We start from the raw sequence: 12053 nt of genomic DNA on the forward strand, positions 1-12053 counted from the left end.
CACAAAAACTCGTGCCGATCGGAAACCATATGAGACTACGATCGCAGTTACAATCCCCGCTGGTCCTAATTCGCGTCTGAAAAAACGTGTCTCACGAAACTGCGAATAACTCAACCAATTTTAATCCAAAACAACTTCTATAAACTGGATAATAACTATAAAAGACTTGGGAATAACCCTACCAAATTTCGTTACCTTTTACAAAGATTTGATATGTCGAAAACGTTTCCTCCCAAACCCTAACGATTCTGGTTCTTCTCTTTCTCTGACTTTTTCTCCTTTATAAAACGAAAAGTGGATAACTAAAGCACTAATTTCGAGTTTTTTTCTTTTATAGGCACACTATAGGGTTTCTAATTAATCCAACCGATTAAACCGGATGTTTTATATACAAACCCTAACCGATTTTCCGGTTCACGGGCGTTACAGAATGAATGAAAATACAAAATCCTTTATACCAAACAATAATAATAAAGTGATTAAATTTTGTAAATCCAACTAAATGTCTAATACCGTAACAAATATACTAGAAGATCACCAATGACGGAAATAAATTAATAAAACATCGTGAATTCACACAACTAATATCGCGTGTCTCACTCACCATTCGATTCATTTTTTAAAGCGGCATTGTGAAGTCTTCATCAAAATCTAGAACATCAAATGAGTTTAAGAACTGAAAAAATTTCTACAAATGATTGAATAAAGTCTAAAATCCCATATTTTATTCCAAAATCAAGAGAATTTTTAAAACCCACACCCGTCAGGTTTTAGCACTAAACCCAAACCAAAAAAATGTTCGGGTCACGGTTCAACCGGTCGGACCGGGCGTGAAAATACTGGTTTTTAGAGTTTTTTTGTTATTTCTAGACTCTTTTATAGTCTTTTTCAGGTCTTTACATGTTTGGGATGCATTTTGAGATTATGGAACATTCTGGATCAAAACAGAGAACTTATGATGCAAAAGCAATCTGGAGACGTAAATTTGCGTAGGTGTCAATCGACACCACCCCTAGTGTCAAGGGACACCAATATCTGACGGCAATTCAATTTCGCAACTTATTGAAGTTTTAAATATATCCAAATTGGCCCCAAAACTTCTCCTTATTTTTGAAGAAGTCCTTGCACGGTTTTAGAAACTTATATATAGATTTTAAAGTTCATTGTTTAGACCTAACTTTTGATAATTTTCTTTACCCTTTATGCTTACTTGTTCATGGAAGCTAAACCCCTAGGGAGCTCCCTCTTAAGAAGAACATTCTAAACTCTATTCTCTTCTTGTTTCCTACATTGATTTCTACTTTAAACATGTTTTGCTCTTTTATGAGCATATTTGAGTAGTTTTCTTGTTGGCTTTTAGAGATTCTCAATAGGGAATTAGTAGATCGAAAACCTTATTAGGATAATGACTTCATTTATGAAATTATTATTATCTTCTATTTTTTAGATTTTTTGTAAAATGGAAAAAACAATATATGAAAATTAAAGAAAATTTGAAAATATAGAAAGTTTTCTAAATATTTTGTCACTAAATAATATAAAAAGTATAAAAATATAAATTTCTATTTTATTAAATTTGTAAAAAAATAAAATAATTGATTATTAATCTTTCCAAATTTATTATTACTTCATCTTTAAGTACAATAGCCATTTAATCACAATACCTATCTCATTGACTGATATTTTTAAAATTTACGAGTCTTATATTAATTTTTTTTATAAAAATGTAAAATAAGAAAATATATTGAAGAAAGATGTATTTAAATTTAGTTATCCATATATACATTTTTAGTAAGGATTCTGGGTTGAAAAATCCTTAGTCAACTTCCTAATTATATGTTTAGTCCTTACAAATTTAATGAAACAAGATATCCCTTTATTATTAAAAGGGAAGTACAAATTGAAATTTTGTCTAATTTGGCCTCAATTTTGATTTCAAATTTGGATTTTATTCTTTGCTATTCAAAATTATTAAGGGTAATTTGGTCTTAACAATCTCCTAAACTTTATAGGATCCGATTCAATCTAAACCATTCAATAAAATTAATTCTCTTCAATCTAAACCGTTCAACAAAAAGAAGGAATCTATATCGTTTTTGAAATCAAAATATGATCACATTCCATCCCTAAAAACACTATATTCAATCACAAAATCAATAATCAATAATATCCAAATCATATATTACGATTCTTCACTAATCACTAGAAATTTTTATTTATAAGTTTAGGATATCAAAGTTATTCAAATATTTAGTATAAGAACCAAATAAACCGATTGCCCGCGGTAAACCGCGTGTTAAAACCTAGTTCTCATTAGGACAATGAACAAATTTTTTATCAACAATTCAAATCTTGCATTAATTTCTTACTAAAAATGGATATTATTAAGTAGTACTAAAAATTATTGCATAATCACTTCCTTAAATCTCGACGAAATTCATTAATGATTAATTCCTAATTAGTAAAATTTAATACACAATCGTAACTAACCATATCCATAATTACTTTATTCGAATATTTCCTAAGATTTGAAAAATAATTGCTTTAAATTCTTAAGATTTGCAAAATTTTATAAAGATATTGGTATACATTTTGTTCCTAGAATATTTTCCAAAAATCTCGACTAAATCGTTCCAAAAGTCTCGAAATAAGCTTTTAAATATTTTTGACCAAATATTCATACATTCTATTTTATAGAAACTAATAAATACTATTAATAACCATATTTGTAGCACTAAATAAAATTCGATTAGAGATTTGATTCCAATTAGTTAAAAGTCTCGAAATAATCTTTTAAATATTATTGACAAAATATTCATACATTCGATTTTATAGAAACTAAAAAATAATATTAATAACCATATTTGTAGCATATTCCTAATAAAATCCAATTACAGAGATTTGATTCCAATTAGTTAAAGTACCAATAAATTTCCCTTGGCCATTAAGATATGATTGACCTAATCATGTAGAACCTATATATACTCTTTAAATTTACATCTCATCACATCATCAAAAACACAGAGCAATTGATTTCTAAACTCACCAAACATACTTTCTTCCTCAGCTGGCCGAATCATTTGCAAGATTATTTGAAAGGAACTCGTACCGTTTTATAACGATTTATAAATACTAACAACGAATTTAATTGCCAAGAACTGTGTAAACAAAGAATTAAATCTAGATCATAAAGTTTGTATATACCTGAATATGGTACAACAGAAATATGAACCATGTTATTCGAGGTTATTTTAGCACCCCAAGTGTTGTGCCTCTACCGGTATCCACATGCATACAAACTGTATCAAGCCTGGAATGCTAGTTCCTTTGAGATCTAATCTCAAAACTTAGAAAAACAATTTGTCTCTTTGTTTTTAGGGTTTTATCAAAAACGGCTGATCTCAAAAGTCATAATGCATCACTTTTATAGTAGCTTCACGTAACTTAACGCATATAAAGTCAATGGGCGAAGCCCAATCCATGCAACGTGACTTTCTCTACGAGAATAAACAACATATTCGTATTAGTGCACATATGTATATCTTATATATATATATATTACATTATTTATTTAAGTGCTCAAATACAAATATAAGTATATCTATATATCATATATATATTATATACTTTTACTTTAATTTATATATCATATATATATATATATAATAAATCTTTTAATCCAATATTAGTTAATCAAAATTAAACTCAATTTTATATTTGATCCAATTTGTTTAGGTGTGTGACCCTGTAGGTTCGTATAATATTAGAAATGAATTATAAACTCATAGATTATAAGCTCTATCTAGCAAAACATTATAACCACCTAATATTATGTGATTGTCAAACCTCGACATTACAACTTTAACTAGAATAAAGTACAAACGATTTCAGGACTTTCCCAACAACCTCCCACTTGTACTGGAATCATTTATTCCCATAATCCCTTTGTCTCTATATCTCGATCTCAGCATAAGGAAAAAAATTGTCATCCTTATTCGGCTAGACCATATTTATCGAACTCCGATTTATACTGATAAAACAAACGACTGACATTCACCTCGTTTGAGTGCAGCCACGCATTTCTCAGTATCAAATTTTTGATAGGCCCAAAGATATTTATCTCCGTTATATGGGAGGGACAAATCCCATCTTGTTCCATCCATGTTCCTTAAACAATTCATAACGGGCCCAATCACTGTCTTTATAATCACCTTTTACGGTTGATGTTTGACAGAGTCAAAGCGAACTAATCCATGAATAAGAACTCATGATGAACTCAGGTCAAAGGACTATACTCTATAGTTGTGATGAGAAACTCTTATGACATTCATATAACAAACAAGATGCACATGTCTCATAAGATTCATAATCAAATGAGTTCAAAAGTCCATCACTATGAAGCTTTTGAATGTGTTTCTCATTTATATGGCCCAAACGACAATGCAGAGAAAAGTTGGATTCAAGTGATTAAACTTAAATCTCTTGGTGCAAATGTTATAGATTGGCATGCTTTGGTTTAGAACATAGAGCTCATTCTCTAATGGAGCACTACCATAAAACATATCATTTCGATCAAATGAACAACATTTGTTCTTGATCAAAAAGTGAAAACTTTCCATGTCCAAACATGAAACGGAGATGATATTCTTGTTTATAGCATGAACATAGTAGCAGTTCTTAAGCTCCAAAACCATGCATGAAGGTTAAGACAAGGAATATGTCCACGACCAATGTAGAGACTCTTGCTCCATTAGCCATACGTAGGTCCACTTGTCGTTCCTCCATAGTTATACTGTTGTTTACGCCATGCATATTTACACAAATGTGAGCACCACAGCCGGTATCCAATTCCCAAGGAGTAAAACCAGAAGTAGTAACATTTACTTCTATAACATAGATACCCGAAGAAGAAATCTTGAACGTTTTATTCTTCTCCAGATCTTCCAAGTGTTCAAGGGGGTTTGATCCATTCAATTTGTCCTTCTCAAAGACATCTCGAACTGAATAGGAACTTTGAGGGTTTGACATAACTGTCGAAAAAGAAAAGCATAAATTAATATGATGTTCATAAATTTTAGAATTCTCAACAATTAAAAAAACTAACACTATACTCAAAACAAATTTCCTCTAATGAGTACAATGATCCAAGATCCATATTTTACTAGAATCCAAGTGAGTTTTGGCTCCACCCTCAAATATATAGTTATTTAGGTAAGCAACACCTTGCTAATTGGATATCCGTTGGGATAAGTGTTTAACATTTTGAAATTCATGTTCATACACAAAATGGTTTAGTAACATCGATACGCATCAAGCCAATGAATAATTAATAGTTTTCCCCATTATTATTGGTTTTGGGTCAGAAACCAAATAGTTTTCATCTAAAAGCTTTGAATGTGAAAAGTGCTCCACCACAGCACGCAGAGATGAACCCTCAAAGGAGGATAAGAATACATGTTGGATATGAATGATAACTAAGCCATCCTAGAAGGATTTATATACCGCTCGTTTTGAAGACTATCATATTATATAGTCAGCTATTCCAACATAAGGGGGAGAATGTATACAGCTGGTGAAAAAGATAAATATAAATGAATTATCAATGATCCTCGGAGTAAAGAATGTTTATTAAGAGTCCAAAAGATAATTCAATTACAGAATTTAGCGTTGTAATTGCCAGACACATTTGCTGACCCAAATAAAGTGATGAAGTCACTTATACCAGTTGTAAATTAAATGCTCCAGAATATAATGAATGTCCTGTAAGGACCAATTTCAAACTGCTATTGAGTCTTAAGATCGCATGAAGCGTAATAGACCTTGGTTCCAAATATTAATATCCTCGTAAAAGTGAAGGAGCACAAAATTAAAAATGACCAAATTGAGGAAATAAATATTTTGATGATCTCTTGAAGAGAGTGAATGATCTCTAAAAGAGACATAAACATGACACATGAAACATTCAAGTACTTGACAATGAAGAGATCTATCTAGCTATGTCATGTCAAAATATAATGGAATCAAAAGCAAATCGACGTCATAATATATTTGCATGCTATGAGCAGTTGATATTATAGACAAAAAAGAGGATCATGAAAGAAAGTCTATTGAAAAGTGTACACAAAGTAATGATTAGCCAAAAAAAAAATGGAAAAGAAGAAATAGACATATAATTATAATCTCTAGTAGAGATATTTGGACTAGTACTCTATGCACATGATGTGTAAAACCAGTGGAAAATAAATGAGTCTTTATGTGAAAGAATAGTGAAATTAATGAGATTTTCACAAAGATAAGAAATGTATTATGAAGAGATATATTCTCTTGTGGTGGATGTAATATTTTTTAAGTATCTAAAGTCTGGCAATAAGAGACGGAACACTGGATATGACATTTATATGAAATTCTTGAAAGATATAATCTCTGAAGGATTAATGATATGAGAATTATGTTCTCTAGAACTCTACTCGATCGAATAAAAAGAAATATGTAACATGACATATAATCATATAAATATATATTTACGTTGAGTTTGTCAAAATATATTGATCAAACTAATATTTGTTTTGAAAATCATTAAAACTCCTATAGAGTTATCATAAGTAATACGATGACAATAATCTATGATAAAATATCACTAGATAATGATATTTATAAGTCTATATGAAAACCATATAATTTTGATCATTAAGATTATGGTTATTCATTCCAACGAGATATTGTATTTGATTGAAAATCATCTCCTGAAGAAGATGTTTCCGAGGGGGAGATTGAATGATATGCGTGGATGTACCCTTTTTCCTTATCATAGTTTTTATCCCACATGATTTTTCTATGACAAGGTTTTTAACGAGACATTAAAGAACACGCAAATAATACACTTGATGAATATTAGGAAATTCTATCAATCATCCAAATGAATATTATACACTAATGATATTTAGAGAAATAAATAAGATGGTCAAGATGAATCATCTAAAAGATGATATGTATATTTTTCATAAGAAACTATTCCAAATCAAAATCGTATACTTACTATAATTCTACATATACATCCCATCTACGAGATTTTATATGTATATGTGAATATAATATAATTAAGTAGATATTATATATCAATTGATTAATACTGAAACATGTTGACCTGAATAAATTAATCAAATACACAGCAAAACAACTATGGTTAAAAAATACCCATTATCATCAATGAAGGCGTGAACGTGTAACGAAATAAAAGTCATCGATTTCGTTTGTGGATAACCATATCAATTATTTATTTGTACTCGTACTCAAATAACCATTAACAAAAGCGAATAGAGACATATATGTTCTCTATCATATCAATTTAATTAGTATTTATTTGTATCTAATGTACAGAAACGAGTTCTAGTCATCAATTAAGAAATTCACTAAATCTTAACATCGTAATCTAATTATGATAAACGAACAAGTTCAAGTGAATTGTATAATTTTGTTTTTCTATGCTTTACTAATTAGATTTCATAAATTTAAACAAGTTAAAAACAAATTACAATTATTCATCTATATCAAAATATGGATTTAACTAGAGTCAAATTCAGTATTAAAAACATAGACTTTGATACTATTGAAAGGAATTTGTACTGTTTTATAACGATTTATAAATACTAACAACAAATTCAATTGCAAGGAACTGTGTAAATAAAGAATTAAATCTAGATCATAGGATTTGAATATACCTGGATATTATGCAGCGGAAATATGAATCATGTTAATTCGAGATTGGTTTAGCACTCCAAGAATTGTGCCTCTACTGGTATCCACACGCATACAAACTGGATCAAACCCAGAATGCTAGTTCCTTTGAGATCTAATCTCAAAACTTAGAAAAACAATATTTCTCTTTGTTTTTATGAGTTGAAGATAATTTATCAAATTTTCAGAGAACATAACCGTAATAACGGTAACCGTGGTCATGCCTACATTTAAAACATATTAATCATGCCAAAATAGACATACCATCATCAGTCGTTAAAACAATTTGATAAATTATCTTCGACTTTCTTTCTCTTCTCTCTCTTAATCCTTCAGAGAGAGAATGTCTCCGATGGTTGTTTTTGGTGGCAACGACATGTTTCTTCACTTGCGTTGGCTCTCATATGCCCAACACAGTTGGTTACCTCAACGACGGTGACTGGTTTTCTCGTCCGATTTCGGTGGATTCATCTCCGCCGTTGGTCGGCTCCCGTCCGGAATTGTCTGGCTCACATAGTAGAGGTGTCCGGCTTTCGTCCAGCACCGTCGCGTTTCCACGGTGGCATGTGGCTAGCTTTCTCCTATGCATCCTCTTTCCTTTGTTTATCTGTGTTTTTACTTTTGTTTGCTTTTAATAATCTCACATACATGGGTTGGTAATGACAGTGTAAGTAATCTAGCTTTCTACTGTTATGTTCCGATCTATTTCATGTTGAGACTTAATTGCAGAAATCAAATAAGAGATCTGAGAATGATGATGAAGATAAGAAGTGGAATCCGTCGCTTATTAATCATTGCCAATCTGCTGATGTATCTTTAATTGGAGCCTCTTTACTATCTACCGGTGAGAAACCCTTAAGAATCCATGTTAGATAGTCCTATCATCAGTGATTCTGTCACCGGAACTGAAGCTCCAACGGTGGAGGTTGAAGTCGGTTTGCTTAAGATTGCTCATCTGACACGTGGTTATGTCGACGTGTGTTTCAGGATTGAGTCAAATCCAGTTTTCTTCTTCTGTGAGCAAGATGAAATCTTCTGATGGGCCTATTTGGGCAAAAAAACATTTTGTAATCTTAAGGGTTCAAAAACGGCTGCATCTCAAAAGTCATAATGCATCACTTTTATAATAGGTTCACACAACCTAATGCATATAAAGTCAATGGGCCAAGCCCAATCCATGCAACGTGACTTTCTCTACAAGAATAAACCACATATTCGTATTAGTGCACATATGTATATTTTATATACATATATAACATTATTTATTTAAGTGCTCAAATACAAATATAAGTATATCTATATATCACATATATATTATATACTTTTACTTTAATTTATATATCATATATATATAATAGAAATCTTTTAACCTAATATTAGTTTAATCAAAATTAAACTTAATTTTATATTTGATCCAATTTGCTTAGGTGTGTGACCATGTAGGTTCGTATAATATTAACAATGAATTATAAACTCATAGATTATAAGCGGTCTCTAGCAAAACATTATAACCATCTAATATTATGTGAATGTCAAACCTCGACATTACAACTTTAACTAGAGTAAAGTACAAACGATTTCAAGATATTCCCAACATTATTTAGGTTTGATGATGTGTACAATGTCTTGAGTTGTGTGTGTGTGGATTGGTAGATTCCTTGATAGTTTTTTCCCTGATAGTTTTTCCCCTTTCCTCTTGGCTTATTTGTTTTATAGGTGTCTTCTTTGTATCGCACATGTACGTGCTGATGGGCGGTAGAATCTATCTTGGCACGGAAGAAAAAATACGATTAGGAAGTTTTACGGTAAGACTAAGAAGCCCTTTTGATGCCATTGTTTTTTTTTTATTAGTGGGTTAATCTTACAACATGGCTTTGGCTAAGTGCAAGTGTTATATTACCGTTACTTGAGAGACTTCATATCAACTTTGTTGACTTATTGGATGAAAGCTTGTGGTATCCGAATCCAAAAGCCATCACCTAAAAGCAGTGTGACATTGAAGGTAGCAGATTTATGAATAGCATTGACTTGGAAAGAGAAGACGAATGCGCGATTTGCTTAGAGCCTTGCACCAAAATGGTGTTGCCAAACTTTTGAGAAGACAAAGAAGATGAAGAACACACCAACATCACTTTGCGCTGGTGAGTGAGAGAGTGAGACATAGAGAGAGAGATCGAGATTGTTCTGTTCAAAAAGCAGTGTCCGACCAGAGAGAAAAGGAACGGTTTGGTCTGGTTTAGTTCCTATGAATAATTCCTTACGAAGGTCAATTTGTTAAATAACTAGGATATGATACCGCGGGTTAAATATTTTATATATTTTTCTTTATTATAAAATAGAATTTGTTGTTTGTTGTTGTTTGTGTTGATTAATAATTATCGATAAAGTTGTGTATGCTTTTTATTCAGTCATAATTATGATATTATAATAATTATCGATAAAGTTGTGTATGCTTTTTATTGAGTCATAATTATGATATTAGTAAGTCTAATATGTATTATTTTATCTTCTAGGACTTGACTTGTGATATATCATACCACGGGATAATATTTTATTTTTTATTTATAATTTGTTTTAGAAAAAATTATATAATTTAAACTTTTGGTGTTTTCAGATTTTACCAGTGGAACATATGTAATTTAGTAACATACAAATAAAATTATACACTTAAATGTATCAAAGAAGAATAACATTTAGAGGTGTCATAGAAGATTAACACTTATACTATAATGTTGAATTTTAATATATTTTTTATAACTAAAAATTTAAATATGAATTGTATTTGTTATGTTATTGTTGTTGGTTTTGTTTAGTATTGTATAGTTGCAATTTGATTTAATTCTAGGAATACACCCGTGATATCCAAATCTGTCCCATCTAAACTCATAGCACCATATAAACTCGTCTCATCCAAACTCGCCTACTATGTAAACCCGTCTCATCTAAATTCATTCTGCCATATAAATCTGTCCCGTGATAACCAAAAATCAAATTGTTCTTTTTCTTTTTAATAATATTTTTATTTAAGATACTTCGAGTCAATTTACAATTTCAATATAATAAGAAAAATTGTATGCTATTTATATCTAGATTTTATATCGAATTCTTTGAACAAAAGAAACAAAATTTCTTGTTAAATATTTTGTATCTTTTAAATTAATATATTTCCTACTTGTATTTGTTTTATGTTCAATATATTTGGTTTTGATATATTTTAGAAAACCTGTTCAAATAATTGTTAAAATTTGAATCCCATATATATTTATGTGATATTTTATAATTTAAAGATATATATATATATATATATATATATATATTGTTTAGATTTGTTGTTGAGATATTTTTAGTGTCTATTTTTGTTTAAAGATATATATATATATATATATATATTATATATTTTTTTTTATTTTGTTCAAAAAAGAGAAAATATGTATTTCAAAAATGTTAAGTAGATAAAATAAAATTGTTAAGTAGATAAACAAAATAAAATTATTTTTGTAACATGGTATTATAATTTTTTCAATTATAAATTTTGAAAGTATTATTAGATTGACAAATAGTGTAAATAAGTGTAATGTATATGTGACGCTTAGGGTTCTAATGAGGATTAAAGTATTACATGACCATCAAGGCCTAGTTAGCTAAATAGTCAACCACCATACAACATAAGAATCCAATTTGAATAAAGAAAACCCACCTAAAGATTAATTAAAAGAAGTGAAGTCGTAGCCAAAACCGTCCCACAATATAACCTCGTCCTGTGAAATTAAACATAATTTTGTTATTTTCTTGTAAATTTCAAATATTTATAAAATTTGAAACTTCAAAATAAATTTAATATCCACCCAAACTTTACCATTGAATTTTGATTGTTATATCTAGATTTTTCCCGTAATATATCGTCCCGTATTAATATTTTTTTTTAATATATTTATAATGTTTAAATTTCTTGTAAAATTCAATTTATAATTTTGAAAACTTCATAAGTTTTAAAATTATAAATATTTAAAGCTAAACTTTATAAAAAAGTTTGTAAAATTAGAATATATAACTTTTGATAAAAAGTTAAAATATTTATAATTTTTGAAACTTTGTAAAGTTTCTATTCTTTAAAATCAAGAACCCGAGTAAACCGGATAACCACTTTAATTTTGGACGCCTGATAAATCAAGCTTTCTGCTTATTCTTAACCGGAGTAATTTTGGTTCTTTTTATAGTATGGCTCTCAACCAATGTCCAATTTTTTAAGCAATGTGGGACATTGTAAACATATTATTTTTTTATGAATTGAATAATATATGTTCGTTTAAAACAATTTG

At 29.6% G+C, this 12053-nt stretch overlaps 1 protein-coding gene and 2 pseudogenes across 3 annotated transcripts; 2 read left to right on the top strand and 1 right to left on the bottom strand.

Annotated features, from left to right (window-relative positions):
- Nucleotides 1–4314: 4314 nt before the first annotated feature.
- AT4G07862 lies at nt 4315–5024 on the bottom strand (annotated as a pseudogene; the record flags this gene model as incomplete). The annotated part of the gene is made up of 1 exon: nt 4315–5024.
- A 2970-nt stretch (nt 5025–7994) lies between these two features.
- AT4G07868 (uncharacterized protein) lies at nt 7995–8886 on the top strand. The gene has a single exon (NM_148272.2). It carries the CDS (start codon nt 8318–8320, stop codon nt 8552–8554), a length of 237 nt encoding a protein of 78 aa, NP_680638.2. The 5' UTR covers nt 7995–8317; the 3' UTR covers nt 8555–8886.
- Nucleotides 8887–9460: 574 nt separating this feature from the next.
- Nucleotides 9461–9825, top strand: AT4G07869 (annotated as a pseudogene). The gene is made up of 2 exons: nt 9461–9541; nt 9625–9825.
- The last annotated feature ends 2228 nt before the right edge of the window (nt 9826–12053 follow it).

The sequence above is a fragment of the Arabidopsis thaliana genome, chromosome 4, assembly GCF_000001735.4.
Source record: "Arabidopsis thaliana chromosome 4, partial sequence".
In the NCBI taxonomy this organism is placed as follows: domain Eukaryota; kingdom Viridiplantae; phylum Streptophyta; class Magnoliopsida; order Brassicales; family Brassicaceae; genus Arabidopsis; species Arabidopsis thaliana.

Coding starts and splice junctions, on each gene's coding strand:
- AT4G07868 (NM_148272.2), top strand. CDS start 8,318: ATGCATCCTCTTTCCTTTGTTTATCTGTGTTTTTACTTTTGTTTGCTT.